Raw genomic sequence first — 21,655 nt, 5'->3', positions numbered from 1 at the left:
GGGAAAGAGAGGAATTTAAGGAAAATGCAGTTGTTCTAAGACCAGATGCAGAATCTGGTTTATCTAATAATTTTGTCACAAGGTTCGATTAGGTGTTCTTTCCTAAGTAAAACTAAATGAGCCTACTGAAATATTTCCTCTGACCTTCAGCTACTACAACTATATCAAATTAAAGCAGGCAAAAAAATTTTCCTTTCTGAGCAAGAGAGTGCTTGCTGAACAAGAACAGCAAAACACCATTATAGTGAGCTTCTCTTCTACTGAAGTATGGCATTGCAGAGGATATTTAGTTGAAGTCTGTTTTCTCAGACTCCCAGGGCCTAATTTGGATCTTAATTTGGGCCAGATTCTTTAAGGACATAAGCAGAGGACTTGCTTTGTTCTTGGGAGTAGTGAGTAACTCTTGAATTTTTGCAAGATTATAGACTGTATGTCTGTAGTGAAAACTATGAATAATTTAGTTGATCTCAGTGGAGCTGCGATAGTGAAAACAAGACTCAACATCGTGGAGTCTTGGTGAAAGTATTGCTTTTAGAGCTGCGCGAGCTGAAGATATTACAACATGCTATTTAAGTGATGTCTTGTAAAGCATGCTAAAACGATAATACAGGCACAACACACAGAAATTGAGTGGTTGCCATAAGACACGCTTTACTAAGATTTAATCTGAACTTAAACTTACCTCTAAATAATATCCCACCTTTTTTTTTTTTCCTTTTAAAAATAGGTGTAAGTGCAACCTTCATGCTACTGGCTGTAAAGAAGAAAACAAAAGACTACTTTGTGAATGTGAGCATAACACAACTGGCCCAGACTGTGGAAAATGCAAGAAGAATTACCAGGGCCGACCGTGGAGCCCTGGTTCTTATCTGCCTATACCTAAGGGCACTGCTAATATCTGTAAGTAGTTCTGTATAATAAGGATATTTCATTAGTAGAATTCTGCCCCGTTTTGTGACTCTGAAAGAAGATTAATGCTGGCAAAAGTTTGTCATTTCTTTATGACCCACTGCATATAATTGGACAAGGTGTCAAATTGTAAGTGTTAATTGTAAGTGTACATCATCTGTGCTCTCACATGGTTGTAAATAACTTGCATGAGAACTGCATGTTTGTATCCATAGACAAATCCCTAGATACTGCACAGGAAGGGCTAAGGAATGAAAAAATTAGGACCCTTCACATAAAAAGCACACACAGAGGAGAGAAACAAGTGGGAATATCTGCAGTAGTGCTCCAGCCATTGCACCCTAGGCTCTCCATTCATACATCCTTATTGCCTAAAGATTCAAAACCACCTCAGCTCAACGCATGAGATGAGGTCCTTGCTCATTTTTTGTCCATTTAAGAAAGTTCAAAAATCTCAGACCAAATTTTTCCAATTAATAACTAAAGATCTAAAGATTGGTAGGGAATTTTTTACTTGACATTAACCTGCAGTCCAGATTCACCTGCACTCTTTTAGACCACCATAAGTATTGAAGCAGGAAAGTGAGGGCAAAACCTGAGTTTTTATATCTGTTTGTTTCCGGCTGATAGCCATTCAACAACACACATACTCACCATTCCAGCACACTTTCATATTATCCAAAGGCAGTTATTGACAGCTGCATTTCCTGGCCCTGGACGGGATCGGGTCAAAAAGAACATGGTGCTGAAAGAGAGGGCACAAAGACAAGTATGAGCATCAGTTTTCCTTTCATGCATGTATGAAATACACAATGATTCAGAATCCCTCTGAACTGAGTAACAGACTTAAATTCCTTTGAAGAAAGGATTGAAGAAGATGAGGATAAATCACCAAACCTTGTGACAGAAGTTACTGGCTTCTTTTAAGAAAAGAGTCCACAGTTTTTCTCTGATTAAAAGCAAAACATTCATTTTAGAATATTAGAATATAACAATTTACTGAAAAGTTATTTGGCAGAAACAGAGCTATGTACTGCAGTTGAATGAAAAGTTTAAAACCAGGAGCGATGTGCAATGCTCAGAATGTTATCTAAGACTTCAAAGCAGCAGCTGTGAAAAATCAAAACTCAAAAATGAATATCATAGGAAGCAGGACCTTATCAAGCTAAATGTGAGAGTAATAGAGCAAGTAACAAACCATGAAGTGTGGGGGCATGAAATTATGATAAAATTCTTACTGAGAAGAAAAAAATTAACTTCCAAAAAGCAGAGGAAAAACATTTTGTAAGAATATTCACTTTTTCCACATGTTATAAAAAGTGAGTGTGGCTCACAGAATTAATACTTTAAAGCTATGTTTGGAAAAAATGGTAAGATTTACCAGGTTGGTTTTATTTTTATATTTTATAAATGTATGTATACACACATACATACATATGTATGCACATATATACTTTTTTTAACATACATATATATATTGGAGTTGCTACCCCAGCAATCATGTAAACTAGTGGCAAGATACATCTGAGCATGAAAACGGGGATCTTTTAAATGCAGCTTGCTATGCCAGTTGCATCATTTCCAATCAGTTGAACACACACCAGACAGAACAGTGGAATTAGCACCCACCAAAAGGATGCCTGAAGCTTGTTAAAACAACTTTCAACATTACTGAATTCCATCAGATACACAGTTCCATCAAAAATCAAAATGTTTTGCAAATAATAGGCAGTCTTTTCTGGTTTTTATTATTGTTATTACTATGATAGCATCATGAAAACATAACATTGTTTAAGCTGATGAATGCTCCACTTACCATGCCAAACAGGAAGAAGTATGAAGGATTTCCTCTTTGCCTTCCCAGTTGCCAGCAATAAACTGGCTCTCTGAGCTGGACCCTCCATCATACCCACAGTGGTTGCTAGCTGTTGAGCAGAGAGAGAGACCCAGCTGTCATAAGCTTGATCTCAATGACATCTGATGGCAATACATTTCACATTTTAGTGACACAATGAGTAAAAGGAGTTTCCTTTTGTTTGCTTTAAATGTTTTTACATGGTTAAGCCTGTACCTCCCTAGATAGGAAGAAACAGAGAATAATGCATTCCTATTTACATCTGTTTTACAATTTATGATTATATAGACTTGAAATGTCCACTCCTCCAACCTGTTTCCTAACTGACAAATCCTAATCTATTTAATCTTATCATATATAAAACCATGCCACATTTCAGGTCTTCTGTGCTTTGTTGCTCTCTTCTGGTTCTATGATGTCGGTTTTTTATTTGGTGAGGCTAAAACTACAGGTGATATTCTAGACATGAGAACAGCATGGGTCGTTTACAATAGCAGAAAAATGTGTCTGCTTTATATTTTGTTATTGCAGGGATCGGCCCTTGAGTCCTTTTTAAAGACTGTGCTACAGTTACAACATTTCTTCTGGCATCAAGGCTGACATAAGTGACTGGTTATATGTTACAGTAGTTAGTTCAGAAATGTCATATTTGAGTTCCTTTAAAACACTTTTTAGGTGAACATCACCTTATGGCAGTTCTTATTGTTAAATATTATTTACATCTTCTAAAACACCATCAGATGATGATAGACATTGAGAAACTTCTGTAGATTGTGAGACTCTTTCTAATCTTCTTTGTTGTGAACATCAGTGAAAACAATTAATTTAGTATGCAGTATTTCTATACCTTGATTGCCTGTCTACCCAGTCATCTCTCTGGGTGGCCTCCTGCTTCTAGTGTGGTTATTTGAACAAAACAGAATTATTAACTTTTATGTTGGTAGCAAGTTGATTCTCAAAGTACTGTGGTTTATATTTAACTAGACAGATTGTATGCTTTTTTTCCCCTTTCTCCATTGAGACGACTTACACGTTTGAAGGGTGGCTTTCCAAAATCATCTTCATTCTGCTGTTTTGGGTTGGGTATTGGGTGGTTTTTTTGTTTATAAGACACCTGATTTTTCTAATTTATAAAAAAAATTATGGGTTATATGTGATTATTCTGAGTCTGTCATACACTTTATCTCTAGCCTGCCTCCATGCTGTTTGCATTAAATCTTTTTAGCTGTTGTTCTAATTTTTCTTTTAAGTAACTTCCTCATTTTTATCTGCTCACTCTCTGAAATTTAACTATTACTGCAGTGGGGTTTTTTTTAATCCTTTCCCTTCTCAACAAGTATGTTGACTTTCAGTCCAGAAGTGGTTCTGTAATAACTACTTCTTGAATTGGGTCCTATGTACAACTCAGAACTAAATCAACTTCTCTTCTTGTGGGTTATCTGATTATTTGCTACAAGCAGCAATCATTTATGGTATGTAAAAGCTTCATTTCTTTTGTCACTTCCTGATTTAATGCCGCATGTGTTGGAACATATGAAATACTGCGTTAGTGCATAAACTCTCTGCACAGCCAATGTAATTTCACTTACCCTGTTGCGTTTGTGTCACCACCTCCATCGTGCAGTCAGCAATGCAGCCCTAGTGTTATACTCTCCCTAGTCAGGCATGAATTCTGTAAACAGTTGCTGGAACATGTTGATAGAATTAACTTACCTGGTTTGACCCTAAACTTCCCTTGATATATTACTTTAATTCCCTGGGAGCACTTTGTATAATCCAGTAATACAGTGTCCCTTTGATACTCTTCCTTCCTCCAATTTTCAGAGTCTCTCTTTTCCATCTAAGACCAAAATATTTTAAATTTTAAATGGATTTGAAGTTTTTTTAATATGAGTGTGTTTAAATAAGATACAGCTAAAAATAGTTGTGTAAATGAAATACTCAGAATTTTTTGTTCACAAAATAAAAAGATCTTTTTTCTTGAGATTCTCTGAATTTGGGAAATTCGCTCAGATTCAGCAAGAAGCCTAATGTCCATTCCCAAATCTTTCCCAGCTGGCACTTCTGTTGTTTCCATGCTTCTGCAATTTTTTTGTGGCCAATAAGAATTTAGTATACCTTTTCAAGCTACAGCTCATGAAATACAAGACCAATCTAGATTATACTCCAGTCAGAGCCTAAACCTTGGTATAAAGCTATTTTTTGTATCCTTCTCATTTTAAGTCAACGTGAGTTTTTCAGGAGAACACAAAACGTTTTTTCCGTACTTTGCTTGTGAAAGATACCGAGTACTCTGTTGTTTACTGGCACTAACAATATTTCCGCATTTGTCTCCCACACAGCATTTATTTTATATTTTCACTCTATCTTATTGACTATTTTGTGATTACATTTATTCCCTTGTGCTGCCACAATCTGTGGATAGCATTTTCTGCAACATGTTTTGACACTCAAAGTGAACTTATTGAATTTCTCTATACTTGGTATTACAAGATAGCTTTTCTCTTCAGCAGTCCTATGTGTGACAGCACTAGCCCTTGTCTTCCTCCTGTTGTTTAGATCATCTTTGGCACTTATGTTCTTTGCTCCATCAGACAGAGCTGTCTAAGACTGTGATGGGCTGCCATCCATCAAAGCTTGCTCGCTTTTTGTCAGTCCCTCCACAGCCAATAACCTGTACCAGAAGTGCTTGACACCCAGCAAAAACCACCTCCCAGCTGTTACATGACTTTCCTAATTCATAGTTCAATGTGAAACAAAGGATTGACCAGGACACATGGAACATTGGTGGTTCTTTTCAGCCGTTAGGCAGATAGTCTCAATCAGTTTACTGAATTTTTCCTGCAGTGGGTGCCCCTCTGATAGTACAGCCTCTGTCTCAGCAGCATGGCCTTAACCCTCCCTGAATAGCAAAAGACTTACGAGGCATCACTGCAGCACAGCTGCCACAGAAATGGTTTCTGACAAAAAATACGGCACTTGAAGTATTGCACTGATTACCTTCATCTGTGTTTGTAGTTTTCCCCATGAATATTTGCTGACACAAATCCGTCTGTAAGGACCAAGGTAAATGAAGTTGGCGAAGAGGTTGTGTGATGTCAGGCTTTCTTTTCAGTAATCTAAGTAGCATGGATCCCTGTAACTGACAAGATCACAGATCCTGCTGTCCTGTCGAAGCAGACACATAAAGTAGATAGTGTCCCATTTTCTAAGCGCCCCATTCTCCCAAACAGCTGGAAGGAGCTTTCCAGTGCCTACTTCATGACTGAGGTAGAGGAGGTGATGTCACATGATCTTGATTTGAAGGAATGCGACACTCGTGCTTAAGATGTAAAATGTTGCTCCTTGATGATTTTGGTAACATCTTTCATAGAGAAAAAGGAAGATATGAATGCAATAATAAGTTACAAAACAGCAAAGCTTCTTATTGTTCCTATTTTATATTGCATACTAATTTTGGCTCATGAAGCCTACAGAAAATGTAAAGCCAGAGGAAGATGTCACCAAAAAAAAAAATCTGTGTCAGGCTGGGAAACTTGGTGGTGGGGACAAAACTGTGGTGTATCAAGAGCATTCAGGAATACAGAAGTGTCAGGAAAACCTGCAAATGATAAACTAACTTCCCTCCAACTAGGTATCCAGTGCAATGGCCAGCAAAACATTGCAGGTATGTACCTAAAAAACAATGCACTATAAATAACATGTGCTGGTTTTTTTTTTAAATGGGGCTTGAAAAATTATTCTTCAGTACTCTACCCTCTTTCGTGACCCTGCTGAGTTGGTTGTTTGTGCTGGTTATGGTGGCATCTGTTGCTGGGAAATGAATTGCTTCCATCCATCACTGGTTTCAAACAACTCTATTTTTGCCATATGCAGTGAAAAGAAGCAATGAAAGAGGGTTCTAGTCCTTAAGCAGCAGTATGGGAAGGCAAAGTGTCGGTTATAAGATACTCAAAGTTCTAAAAAATGGTCTAATTTTTGAGTTTATATCTAATATTCTATCAATAAATTATGATTACTTAAAAAAAACCCAACCCTTTGATCTCACTGAGAGTTTCCTAGACAGAAACTCTCCAATACTGGTTTGGAGTCACTAAAACATCATGAGAACAAGTCCAAATTTTAAAAGGTGTTACCCAATAAACCAATAACTAAATATTTTCTCTGTTCCATTCATTTGTGGCAATATTGCTTGGGAAAGCAGAGGTGGAAGATAACAAACTTCATCTAAGCAGTTCTTTTTCTGGGAATTGAAAAATTTTCAATCTTTACAGTGCAAGCAACTGCAAAATTAACAGTAGCAGGAGTTCTAGGGCTCTTGGAATGTGAAATTTCCTAAGAATGGTGTCTTTCACTGTGTATGGTCCTTTGGCTGAATACAGGTTTGGCAATACTCCTATGATCATAACGATCACTCCGTTTGAGGGATTACAAGATGCTAGGTTCCTCCAGCTTCTCAGGGCTTTAAATTACTAGAGAATTCAGAACTTCTGAAATTGATGCTGAGGACCTGATACTGCAATCGTGCCTCAGTGGAGGAGTTACAAAGGGAAAAAAAGACTCACTGCAGGGAGTGCTGTCATGCTGCAGCACAGATATTCTAGCAAAAGATCAGATGTGGCATCAACAGCCTTGCTCTGAGGCTTTGCTATGGAAAGCTCTAGATTTTGTTCCTGTTTAAGAGTTAAAATGTGTGGTGTAGAGTGCAATTATAAGGACGTCGCGTTTCTCAGAAAAGCTCTCACACAGCTTTGATCAATATGAATCCAAACTTGCACTGCATTGTTTACTGTCATATCCTGCCATGCCTTCATAGGACCCAGTCTTAATTCTCAGTCTCTAGGCTGTATTCACCTCACCTGGGTAGTTCCCTTAGCTCTTGGTGACACTCTTGCCCTGAATGTGAGCGTGCTGCGAGCTGGCTGTAGTGTTTTGATAGCAGCAGGAGCCTGTCCCCGGCTCCCTGTCACATGGCAGGTGCACATCAACTTGTGATGGAGAAGAGGCAGAGAAGCCCACGGGAAAGATGGTAGCCAAGACCGAGTTGACAGAAGAATTCCTTCATCCCACACGTACTCCCTGCCCAGGAAGAGATGCAGCCCGGCTGCATTAATTGCGCTGCTGGCAGGAAGCAGCCAGAGGCTTTGGCGACGGAGGCGATAAGAGGGACTGCAGAGGATGACCCTGCCCTGAGACTGGAAGCAGCAGTGTGGGCCTTCTCCCCGAAAGCTTGATGCTCTTCCTTTCTGTTATGGATTTCACTGCAGACAAAAACTATAGAAGAAATAAAAAACTTGCTTTCTTTGCTAGCATCTGATTTGCTTTTTTCTCTGTTCCTAATAGTCAGCTCCACGGTAGCTAACAGCTAAACCAACCCATTTCTGGAAAAAGGGGAAAGGAGAAAATTACAGGGCAGATGCAGAAGATTGTACGAAAGGAAAACACCAGATTTTTCTCTCTCAAGTAATGCATGTATATTTAGATGCACTTACAGTGAACATGTAATATACCAAACCACCACCCTCAAGTCAAGTCAAAAATAATAGAGTATTAAAGACTTTCTTCTGCAATGTTTGCTGTTTTGGGGTCAGTGGCTACCCCTGAACTTTCTTTGCAGGCTTTCCTTACTGTTTCCTCACTATAAAACTATTACCATTAATAACGATCCCAGTGATTTCAACTGGAAGATAATTTAGACTGAACATTTCTTTGGTTTAACAACTGAATATACATAAATGCAATCACTTGGTTTTATTTACTCTTTATGTCTAGCTGAATAGACTTGTGCATCAAGGGAAGTGATGAGCCTGATTCTTCACCTTTCTGTATAACCTGTTCACATCATTTCACTGCTGCAAAGTACTCACAGATTTCATTGCAAGGCTGACTGGAAACAAACCACGTCACGTAACGTACGAGTTTCCCTCAGAAGGGCTGGGAGCAGTGGGGCGACTCCCGCGGCGTGTTGGTGTCCCCGGCAGCGGGGCCACAGGAGGAGCCCCGCGGTCGGGTCACCGCCTGCCTCCACACTGACAGAGAGGGAGAGGCAGAATCGCACCTCCTCTGCCTCCTTGCCTAAGGACTCGCACCAAATACGGCTCAGCTGAATTCCGGAGCTAGCCTCAATATGTAACTCCAGAGCTCACAAAAACACTCGTACTAAGAATAATTTTCCCATCATATGGGCGGTTTTCGCAGAGTGTTAATAGATCCTACTTCGTGGCCCTACATAACCAGCTCTTTTCCAGACAAAGTTAGAAGTGCCATTCTCACTCTCTTTAGCAGAAAGGGCATAAAGTAGTGCACTGTCAGGGCTAGTCACCACACACAGGGATACCTGGTATTACAAAAATCAAGCTGGTTACAGAAGAACGCACCAACCCAGAAACTCTGTACGGAAACAGCAAAAGAGCTTTTCACACAGAATCTGAAGACAACTTTGCAAGGTTAATACAGAGCCCTTCAGGCTAGCAGGCATCTTCTTTTCATTATTCTCTGCCCGGGAAGCATTTATCATGATGAATTCATTGAAAATTTTGAAATACAGTAAAATGAGGAGAGCAGACTTGCAGGAAAACCTCCTCCTTTGCTACAATCTGTTCAGGAGAGAAAGGAAAGGATATTTGTATGTGCGTGTAGGAGAAAGAGAGGTTTGAGGCGGGGGAGTATACCCAGAGGAAATACAAATACCATTTCACAGTGGAAGTGTGAGTGCGAGAACACAGGATCTGTATTTTACCTAATATTTGTGCAGGTTCCATCAGTGTATAAAGGAAAATGAATCCTGCTAATTTACAACAACTACAATGACTTGCAAAAATAAACAAGCTGCTATTGGAACTTCAGGGAAAATTATTTGAAAATTGATTGCCTTTTTGACATTTAAAACAAAAGGATAGAAGTTCTTTTACATTATCCTAACTGAAGAAAGCACTTTTTCTTACTTTTAGAATTATAACAGTGTTGTTCTGTTCTGATATTTTTATTTAGCTTTTAATGCCTCATGATTCTAAAATTTTGGAAAATACATGGTAATCTCAGCAGAAGTAGAAATCATTAAGCGTGCAAACAACATCTGAGTGGGGGGGCTCAGTTCGCAGCAGGTGCTGTGCCTAGTGCAGTGCCCAGTGCTCTGCCAGACCACAGGTTCCATAGGATATGAAATCAGAGAGCTGCAATTCTGATGCGTGCCCCAGGACTGATGTGATGAAACACAACAGATCTGTTTATGATCGGCATTCTGCAAATGCAATTACTTCAACATTGTCTTAGCCATGCCACGAATTAGAAATGTTCCCAACTTGACTCTACAACCTTGCTTACAGTGACTATCATTTATCCCCAAGACATTCCTTCATTCCAGTTTGCTTAACTACAGAATGAGGTCCATGCCATCTCTGAGTAAGACAGAACTTCAAGATAGATGTTGAAAGAAGTATAGCAGATGTTTAATGGAGAAAGAGGCAGATTTCTGCAGTAAAATGCATGCCATCAAAAGTCAATAAAACTTTGAAAAGGCAAACTGTATTTAACCGAGAGGATACGAATATCCAGGATTTAAATACTGATCTGCAATTTGTGACTTTAACCCAAGAGACCAGCAATAGTGCCATTAGCAATGCCATTTAATCTAAAGAAAATGGCACTTCAGGAAAAGATTTCATGTCTGTATTTTTGTGCTATACACCTTTCAGGGCAGATCTGACAACAAGCTACATGTTGGGACTGCATCATACAACATAAGATCCCACATTGCTAATCCAGCAGAGGGGTTTTACTCCTCAGCAGCCCCACCTGTTCTGGTAAATCTCACCTGCCTCTGGAATGGTTTCCTTGCATTAATCCAGCTTTGGAATTGAAATGAAAGCAGGAGGGGGGGTGGAAATCAATGAGAGGCTTAGTCAATGTGACCAACCTAATGCATTAGATTGTTTCGCTCAATTACATTTCTTTTTCCATAGCTTAATTTAGATAACCGTCAGGTAAAGAGGAAAAAATAGCTATATACAGCTAATGCGACAGAAGGTATCAACTGATTTAAGCAGCTGGCCAAAGCAGTTAGCAATGCATCTATCCCTTCGTTAAATTATTCTCCTAGATCTGCATAATACATGCATGACTGATATTTTTATCTAGAGCATTAAACCTAATGGCTGGTTAGTTGAAATACAAAACTGTTCTGAACAAATTCATGAAGTTCAGAGAGCTGGTGTAGGTCCCAGAAATACCCATCTGTCAATACCTTTTAGTGGTCCCTGCAGCCTCGTACTGAAAAATCTAAAGACTCTGCATTTATAAAGGGCTGGGTACATATTGGCAGCCGCTGGGGTTTAACTATGTATTGATATAATATTCTGAAAATCAGGAGAAAATTGTTTTCAGAATCTTAGATGTAATAGCTCAGCCACCTACAGCAAACAGCTAACTATACTTTTTTGTGTTTTCTTTCTCTACAGGTATACCCAGTATTTCCAGTATTGGTAGTAAGTAATAAAACCAGTGTTGTTTTGCATTGTCATTCAACTTCTTGGATCTAATTTCCCACCATCCCTTTCTGTTGTAGATACTGTTTCTCTGAAAATGTGCTCTATAGTGCAGGGGCTATGTATTGGCCTTCCTCTGTTGCATTAACATGTAACCGTATTACACGGTCAGAGAGAATGTCACCCCTGACAACACATCTGCCTTCAACCACAGATTTTCTGATTAGTTCTGATCAGCAGATGAAAAGTGAGTGCCGTGAAACTGTGTGTTATACGGAGAATTAAGACACTGTTCCACAGAAAATATTTGTTGAGAATCTTTTCCCCAAAAAAAGTGTTTGCTAATAACAGAGAAGTATAGGACCATAATTTTCATGCGTGTATGTGTGTGTGTGAATTCGAAGAGCAAATGGAAGAGTTTATAAATGGAAGAGTTTTAATTTTTAGGGAGAAGCTTAGCAAGAATCTTCGCATTAACTCCAGCGGCCTTTGAACTGGGCTTTACTCCACAAAATAAACAGAGTTGTGTTCCTTCACAAAAATCTGCTTTCCTGTATGCAATTAAAGCACCAAAATACTACACTTAAGCTATAACAAAACCATAACATCATTATGTAAAGAACTACTATATCAATGAAATAGATGATTAATTAAATAAAACACTCGAAGGGACTAAGTGCACAGTAGCTCAGCTGTGAGTCTCCACTGAGTTCCATAGCTGAGAAGTACACACAGTCATGGCACGTTAGCTAATTACAAATAAAGCAGGGAGGCAGAGATGGGACCCTGCTGTGACTGACTGAAAGAATATTCCCCACAGCCTCAGCTTTGCAGAGGCTTTAGACACAACTTGTGTGATGCAGGACTATCACAATGATAAAATATCATGGTAGTAAAATGCAGTTTGCCATACCTGATATCCAACTGAAAAGCTTCTAATAATTTAGGTAAAACTGTCTCGCTTCTTATGATGCAGGATCAGGTCTGTCAATTTATAAATCAGCTCAGTTTACTTAAGCTCATGAATGGTGCTGATTTGTTAAGCTCTAGACTGCAAGTTAAATGCCATCAAAACTAGCCTCCTTGCAAACAAGAGCAGCATTAACAGCTGAATGCCATGGCATCTGTTTTGCAGCTCTGAAGAGTGAAACAGCATCAATGACAATAACATGCAAATGAAAGCCTTCAATCTTAATAATGTAATTTTCCCGCTGTAGTGTCTCCTTTGGCATCTGCATGACTGCAAATGCATAGTGATATGCTGTTTTCAAAACCCTGTGTTTATGCGTATATTCGATAACCAAAAAAATTAACTCAATGAAAGAGAAGAAGTTTATGTCACTGTTCTGAGGAATATTCCTGCCATTAATAGCAGAAACGGGATGAATGGGAAAATAGCTCTTTGGAGTTTGGTTGTGCTATAGTCTCTTAGTACTGTGTTGCATGGACTATATGGTTGTGTTTTCACTTCACACTCCATACAGCCTCCGTCACCACATCTACCATTTCTGAGCATCAGCAGATGTTGGCCTTTGAAAACTTAATAGGGAAACTCAAATACCTTTTAAACAATGGTGACCTGAAAGGATGCATTGTTGACCTCTTTGGTGACCTACTAATCACACTGGGGTGATTAGTACAGTTTATCTATTACAAATGGAGAAAATTCTGTTTCACATTCCGTAGGAAATACAAGAGTTTCTGCCAGTCTATGCTTTATCTTTAATCTGCTGTAAATGTCTTGGAATAATACGTGGTAGAATTCAACAAGTTTCTTTACCTACCTGGAAAGGATGAAGCATGAGCATCTCTTCATGAGCACAAGTAAATACTGATACTCTGCTTGTTTTTTTCATGTGTTTTTTCTTAAATAGCTCAGGGGGAAAATAGCTCTACTTGCACAATGTTCTGAACATCTTTCCTATAAGATAGAAATAGCAGAATTATCGTTAAACAAGGATAGAACCCATAAATTTATCCTGGTCTCTAAAAGAATGTAACAGAAGTACAATTAACACATAACAATCAAACAGGATTAATTAGTTGTGGCTGCTTTAATGGATTCTGCATGATTTCTTCTATTGTCTATGTTAATACAATGTCTGTGTTCATATCAGCAGAGTTTTTCCCCATCTGGGGACAGGAAGTTACTCTCAGGAGATACAGTTTGGGTTTTATTTTGCCTGGCAGCAAACATTAACGGGGCCGGGGAGGTGGGGGGTATTGGCTGTTGTGTGCTTCAAGCTTTTCCTAGTATATAAGGAGGATGGGGTTGGGGCCAGGGTTATGAAGCCTAAACTCCCAGCACACAAAGATGTCACTGCAAGCAACGTTCATTTAACACTTTTAAGACTGCAATGCAAGCAAGCAAAGAAAAATAAAATATATATACCTGTACGCGCATATATGTATCATTTTCTGTTCCTTTTTCACCTCAAAGGATCTTGTATTAAAGCAGCTCATCATTAAAGTTTGAACACAAAGAAAGAGTGGTCATTAAGTAAACATCCTTTCTGATCATCTAGAAGAAAAAAAGAGAAAAAAAAATCAGAGCTTTCCCGTTAAGGTCATTTGTACCTGCTGTTGTCTATCAGTTGAATAATAGGTTCTCTGATCATTTCCAGCATTCTTGATTCCAGTGCTGGCCCTTTCAGCTTTTTTCAGCCATGTCTGAAAAAATACTGGTGAAAGTGTTAGCAATTAATGAGTCCCAAAACCATTTCATAATTTTAAGCAGTGCTTACATACAGTATGTAAATATTCTGAAAACTACATTATTTTACTTGTTAAAATAATGATTGCACAATTTTACAGAGCAATGCATTATGTTCATTATTGTGACCAAATACCAAAGTTACTAATCTGTACATGTATGCCTTCAAAAAGTTGAATCTTCAAAACTATAGCTTCAATCTTTTTCCTGAAAGCATAACTCCACTAATTATGCTAAACAGTTTGTTATAAAGGGTATAATTAGATACAGGATAGGATAGACATGATGTGCAAATCGCTCTGTGTGGGTGATTATCACCTTAAAGCCTGCTGGTGGCAGATGAGTCAGAGTTTAGAGACAGACCGTGCACCCAAGTGCAAGATGCAGTCACGATAATCAAATGGTATTTTCTGCTTTGTTCTCTATGGGTTTGTTCTTCTTTATAGCCAATTTCAATTTAAGAGAATTTTATTTTTGTAACGATACTGAATGCAAGACACAAAAGTAAAAAAAAAAAAAAAAAAAAAAAGACTGAATGGGCACTCTTTTATTTTATTGTTTTCTTAACCTTGAAAGATCTAGTAGGTATTTTTCTCAAACTAAAATAGTGTCAGGATGAGTGTAGCTGTATTTGTTATGAAATTTGAATGTGGTAAACATGTATCTTAACAAGTTGTGAGAGCAAATACTAGTGGATTTTTTTTTTTTCTGATTTCTAACAACACAAAGTATTTTGGACCTGATTTTGCCCCCTTGTGGTAACTGAGAAGTTCTCTCATTAAAAGTCATGGGATCAAAGCCATTACAATGCCAAGCTCTGGACTAGAGTATATACACAACACCCACATATGTCAGTAGGATATAAACATGCGTAACTAGGTTGTACATTACTTTTCTATTATTATTTGAGGTCAAGTTTTACAGAGAGAGCTGTACTGTTAAGAGGCCATTAAGATGTTTATCTCCTTAGAACATTTAAATATTGTCTTCAGACTATATATATTATTTTGAACATACTAGCAAACTGTTCTCATTTCAATTCAATTTTATCTAAATCTAACTTTTTAATAAATAATACTGTTAATCAGGCTCCTAGTCTAAGGCAATCACCTTATCTAAGTAACTGATTATAATATCAAGCCAGTAACAGGATTTCTTTTCCCTCCTTTGCTTTAATACTTTTTCACTTTAACAATTAGATTTTCCATTATATTAAAACATTACTGGGCTGAAAGAAAACACTGATAGCCTGTGTGGTATAATGCACTCATTTGAACACTGGATCTGGAAGAAATTTAACATTCCAAATAAAAGACCTTACGAGTAGTTTATTTACCTGGTAGGATTCACAGCAAAGCCAGTTTTCTTCTGTGTACCTAGGATTTCCCCCTTGAAGTTCAGTAAGCAGAGCTCCTGCGCTGACCCCAGCGCCGGGCAGCAACCCTCTCTTTGCGCAGCGATTTCCACGCAGGGTCAGAAGGTTCCAGCACTGCTCCAGGGAGCACTGACAGGTTGTCGGGGTGGGATTTGGGGGAGCCGTTGTTTCAGCTTTTGATCTGCCAGATCCACCAATTTTAACAGATAAGAAGAGCCATTCTCACCAGTCTAGTAGACCTGGCCACCGACAGTTTAGTATTGTTTCTCATTCTTCATCCCAGCTTACATTCATCATTCTGGGTTAGTTAAAAACAGTGTATCAGTCAAAAAGTCCTTTCAATGCTTTTTTTGATTTGCTGTAATATACAGGAAATTACTTAGTTCACAGTTATCTTTGTTTTAACCATTAATAAACAATCAAGTGATAGGACATTATAGAAAATGAGATACTGACATTTCAGTATGTACTATGGTACCCATGCAAAACACATTGCACTATGCAAGTTTATCTGCAGTTACTTAAGGCAGTTTGTAGAGAGCAGACATGATCCATAAAGATATTTAAAAATCTAATTATCTATAAAGCTTGGGGAGAAATTGCTGGGAAAAAATGCACTTCTATATTTTACCCTCTCCTCTTTTTCTTTCTGTCCCTTAGACATGTAATCAGTTTATTTCATAGAGTATAAGGGAAGAATGAGGTTTCCAAATCAGGGTTCTGATTTTTAAAAAAAGATCTTGATTTACTGTTCATCACCAGTTGTGAATTACTGTACAATAATCCTAGTCGACCAGCCAATTTCAGCATCTTTGTAGGAAAAAGCAGAACCAATCAAAATTAAAAGGAACAACCCCTGCAAACTATCAACAGAATAATTTACTTTTTTTCTCATGAGAAAGTACCTAAATATTTCCTTCCAGAAACAGCTGGATTCATCGTGCACTTTTGCAAATATTTCAGTGGAAATACTTATAATTGAAGAATACTCCCTCAGACCTCTTCAGTTTGAGAATTAGCCAACACATTTGAAAGTTTCCAGAGCTGGGTGGATTTTTTTTCTGATACCTAAAAGTTTCCAGAGCTGGATCATTGGATTTTTTTTTTATTTCAAAGCCTCTAAAAAGATCACTTTCTTTTACTCTAATACAACAAGTGGACGCATAAAGGACTAATTGCATTTAAATTCTTCCAACAGTTGTAAAAGCTGTTATGGCTGAGGAGCTGCCATAAAACAACCACATCTTCACATTTATGCAGAATTCTCCTTTCTTCAAAGGAACAGGTATGAAATTTCCTACATTGCTCCAAAAAAGATTGCCTAACATTGGCCAAGTATTTTTCTTAAAACTTAATAAAGGGGTGATTTTTTAAAAAAAAAAACATTTTCAGCATTTCTTCTCTTTTGACGAGTTAGATTTTGCAGTATTATGAAAGTGCTGAAAGGCAAATTTTGTGAGCTACATTATCATGACTTCAAACAGACCTAAAGAGATAGAAATGCTGTAATAATGATAGTGTGATCTTTGCAAGAAGTGATGGAATATGATCTGATACAAACACACCCAATTATTCCAGCAGCTACTAAACCTGCCATTCATTTTAGTAAGCATTATTTTTTATTATTCGTAATTTTTTGTCTAATATTAACACTTAAAATCGCTATCACATGTATAACTCCACTGTGCTCAGCAGACATATATTTTAGAATACATATTTACTCTCAACTACTCATGGTTTAAAACAGGCAGTGGCAAGGCCAGTTTTCTATGACTAGAAACATGGACTTCTACTAGAATTATATAAGCTTATATTGACAATTTTTTTTATTTTTTTGTCTTTTAAGTAGAAGATAAAGGAAAGATAGAAAACATCTTAATCAGAGTCTCTCACTAGGGTTCCTTATTGTTATTATAAATTAAGTAAGTAATCATGGTTGTCAACACAAGTGCTCCCTGTCTGCCATTAGAGTGGGCATTATTTAAGACTTGCCGATTTATTAGCAGTAATTTTCAGCGAATGCATTGTTTGTGGACTGGGTCAGCAGAAACAGTTTAGGAGATGAAAATACACTAGTCTGCCGTAGAGTGCAGATGCCCAGGCAGCAACCTAGTCTTCATACGCTCCATCACCTGCGCTCTTCATCCCTGAGGAAGGATAACCCCTCTCAGTGGGAATACATTTTAATTTTACTGCCAGCTCAGTACTTGGTTGGAGTGAGAAACCAACAAAGTGCTGATTAATTTCTGCCAACATCATGACAGGTTTTTTTCATGTCCAGCTGTCTGGTTGGAATCAGGCTGAAACCACCCGTTCATTTCCGTTATTCCCCCAATCTGAAACCATGATGTAGCCCATGGTGCAGACTGCAGTTTCGGTGAATATTTGAGACAGATTTTCTTTGTTTAATGTCATAGGTAATTCTGATACTGTATATCAAAAAATAGGATTGGGAGGACAAAAAAAAAAAGGAAATGATCATACATCTAATAAATACAATGCAATCAGTTTCTCCTTACTTCATGAAAATAAGATATTTTTTTTTCCCCCAATAGTTATTTTCTGCATATAATTGGCTTTGGAACAACAGTGACTAAAAATGCAGAAATTTCCAATGCAAATTTAAAATGTCATATGTGATTTTCTGCTCAGTCATATAGCTCACATACCTCTACTCTCAAAGGTGCCTACAGTAGCTTCACTTTTAAATAATAACACTAAAACATACTTTTAGAAACTTTTTCACATTTCTGAAGCCTTGTTTGCCCAGAATAACTGTCATAGAATATATTACAGTAGATTTACATAGCATATCTTATAGAATACCTACACCAAAATTCATTAATTATTCTGGTGAACAATGACTTTAATTATAGAATACATTGTCCATACGTGGAACTGTTCTGGAAAAGCTTAGTTTATCTAGTCAACTTCTCTATAAATAAAACCCTTAGTGGTAATCACTGAGGACTAGAAATACTTTCACAAGTTGCTATAAAAGAATAGCTAGCTGCTAAATGAATCTTCCCAGTAGCTGTTCAAAGGATGACTCGTCTGCTGCAATATACTTGTGGGAATGACAGTCAACATTCTTTGACTTGGACGTCTTACATACTTTTTTTAGATAAAGCATTTAAAGTCATCGCCATTAAAAAAAAAAAAAAAACACAACACATGAAAATTTCAAAGAAGAAAGGCCTTTATCAAGAAACCTGTAATCTTGGTGATAACACATTCCATGAATAAGGATATAAGGAAAAAAACATTCTCTTTACCAAAGATTAAAAAAAAAAAGGGGGAGAGGGAAAGCACATAATAGAAGCATTAAGTCTCCATTAACCACATTACCAAGCAGCCAAGACACTGAAGACAGCAGCTGATCTCAGCTGGATATGACCCTGGACAACCTCATCTAACTTTGAAGTTCACTCTGCTATGAGCAAAGGGTGGAAACAAATGACCTCCAGAAGTCCCTTCTAAGATGGTTAAAATTATCACTAATAACTAGTAATAATCGCTAGTAATAATACTTAATTGGTAATCTTCAGGCACTGTAAATAGGCCCTTTATTGTTTTGGGTGCCCATTAAGCAACTCAGCTCAATGTCATCTAATTTAAAGGGTCAGGGAGTTTTTAATTATTTTGCAGTAAGTCACAACCTCCATTGTAAGTAAGTTTGCTAAAACGAGCACAGATCGATAGCATTTGTAGGATTATTAATAAATATCTAACAGAGATTTTTCTGTCATACAAGCAATGATTTTATTTGGACAAGACGAGATTACTTGGGGAAATTATCATCAGAATAAGATTATATATGAAATATTACTGATTCTATGAATCAGATTATATAAAATATCTGATTTCCTATATAGGACCTACAGTTTATTAAATGATAGATATTCCAGAGGGTTAGTCTTAAGTGTTACAAAGCTTTGATGTTATTAATTTTACTTCTAGTAATACCTAGGCGATTTCAATTGAAAACCATTATGCATGTGAATTTTTGTAGTAGGTGTGCCACATGGTATTCAACAACAGAAGAAGGATATTGGAGCTCCAGTCTGAGATGTTGCAGATTTTCTGCAATGGCTAAAAGAGAAAAAGGCTCAGGGGACAGCAGGACAATGTACTCAAAGATTGCTTTTGCTTTTTTACCTGCTGATTTTTGTATGTATTCTCTAATGTCCAGTCCCTTTAAAACCCTTAGGTCAAGCCTAAGTGTTCCTAAGACTACCAAATTTTTACCAGTGAATTCACTGTGCAAGTAATTTGTCTGTGTGTTCTTGAAACCTCTTTACTATAACCAGTCAGTGTTTCAGGAGGAGGAGGAAGGTGGTTTCTCAGGTGCATGGAATTAGAGTCTTTCAGTGGGCTAGGGTTATCATGCCACCTCAGTAAGTATGGCTTTTAGATACCTTTTGTCATACACTCTATTGTGTTTGCACTTCCTATGTGTGTGAATTGGTGGATCTGACCAGTAGAGGCAGGTTATTTTTCATCAACACATAGACCGTTTGAGAATCTACCAAACTGACTCAGTTTTTCTTTCTTCCGTTTCCTTCATTGATAAGGAAAAAAAAACACAAAAATGCAAGAATATGATGTAATGATGTGATTATATCACAACTTGACTGATTCAACTGCAGAACACTGCCTAACAGTAAATGGCACAGTGCAGGTCATTACCCTTTCCTTGAATGTTCTCTATGTTTGGGACAAACAGTCCCACCCAGCACGTTTCTCTTCACCCTTGACAAATGGGTCAGAAGATAATATGGGATATCCTTCTCCCACATCAGATATTTGAAACCCCAGTCTTTCTATTGTAGCTTCCTTGCAGGTCTTTTACTAAGATGGACATAACAGTGAAACACACGTTCTTCAAAAAGACCTGTAAGCCTAGGCCCTTGATGCTGACTACATTGTGACAACTGGAATCTACTCACTACCGAACTGAATTCCTTGTAGGTAGAAATGAAGAAATAACCCTCTCCCCACTAATATCACTGCTATGTAGGCTGATGTGACCATTAAGGAAAATTCTGTTCAACTCAGAAAGGACACAGCCACTGCAGTACTCACAGAAGATGATAAAAATGCAATCCAAATTTGATGTTCAAAGCTAGGCAGATAGAAACAGAAAATAACAGAAAAATAAGGAGACTATAAATACCACTTCCCAGATGAGGGCCCAAAGGAAAGTTTTCTTTCCACCCCCCACAACTCCATCCCCTTCACTTACTCTCAGCTCCAACACTCAGCACCATTCTGCTATGAGTTATCACTCCCCACTACCCCAGTCGCAAAACACATTGGCCAAAGGAGATGAAGCTCTAAAGAGACATAGCTAATTCCTTCTCTGAGAGACAAAATGCTTCATGTAAGTAACACGTTATGTAGGGCTTTTAAGAAATATTGACATTTAATGTTTTTACCAAAAAAAAAAATCAAGCTGTAAAATATATCAGCAGAGGTGATAGGAAATAGATAAAACACACAAAAGGCCCACTCTACTAGCAAATACATTTCTTCTGATAACAAAAATATAATTCACTCAAAAGGCCCTAAAACAGGATGTTACGGTAAGATATGTGTCTTTGGTAAGAAATCCGTATTTGTCTGATATTGTCATTTTATCTCTGCAGAGCAGATTTGACAGAATATGTTCCTGTTTTGTTCCTGGTGTTAGAACCATATATATATTGGTCTAGGATATCTTCTTGTCATGAAAAGTTATATTTTAAACCACAGAAGATAAATTGTTATGCACAGTATTTTATGTCCATTTGGTGTTTTGGGAATCATCAATTGCTTGTTTTCTTGTTCACTGTGGAGTCATGTACTGTTCAAGTGCAACCTAGACTAGTCCAGTAATGGATGTTTGTAATCTATGTCTTTGTCTGTATGCTTGCCTGTTTAGAACAATATCACAGATGTAAATAACAAAACCTGATTTTTCCTGATGCATGCAGATCCTCCAAAGTTTGATAGGATATGGCCGAATATTTCTTCCCTTGAGGTTTCTAAACCAAACCAAGGTAGGATGCTGTAAAATTCCTAGTGGTCTAAAGTTACTGAAATTGCTTTCAACGAGTCCCACATAGTGGCAAAAGTAGTAACAATGATAATCCAACTCATTTTTCTTCTGGTGCTAAGTAATGCTATTCTGTGAGAAAATAACCATAAAACAAACCTTACCTTAAAAGAGTCTTCTGACACTCAGATTGTGCAACATTACTGCAAAGAGTCTGGAAAAGTAGATGCACAGATTACAAGTATTGACATACAGAAAGTCCTAGATAATGTTAGACTTGTTT

At 37.6% G+C, this 21,655-nt stretch overlaps 1 protein-coding gene across 1 annotated transcript in view; it reads left to right on the top strand.

Moving 5' to 3' along the window:
• The window catches only part of LOC104164601 (netrin-G1-like), a gene marked incomplete at its 3' end in the record, with an annotated part of 62,763 nt that overhangs the window by 1,139 nt on the left and 39,969 nt on the right, over positions 1-21,655 (top strand). The window contains exons 2-3 of the mRNA XM_009703974.1: positions 728-900; positions 11,221-11,247. Coding sequence (XP_009702276.1) covers positions 728-900; positions 11,221-11,247 — 200 coding nt within the window. The remainder of the gene's footprint in view (positions 1-727; positions 901-11,220; positions 11,248-21,655) is intronic.

This window comes from Cariama cristata, unplaced genomic scaffold, assembly GCF_000690535.1.
Source record: "Cariama cristata isolate BGI_N322 unplaced genomic scaffold, ASM69053v1 scaffold17267, whole genome shotgun sequence".
NCBI lineage: Eukaryota > Metazoa > Chordata > Aves > Cariamiformes > Cariamidae > Cariama > Cariama cristata.
The sequence above is the reverse complement of the archived record's forward strand: the minus strand, read 5'-3'. Positions and strand labels throughout refer to the sequence as shown.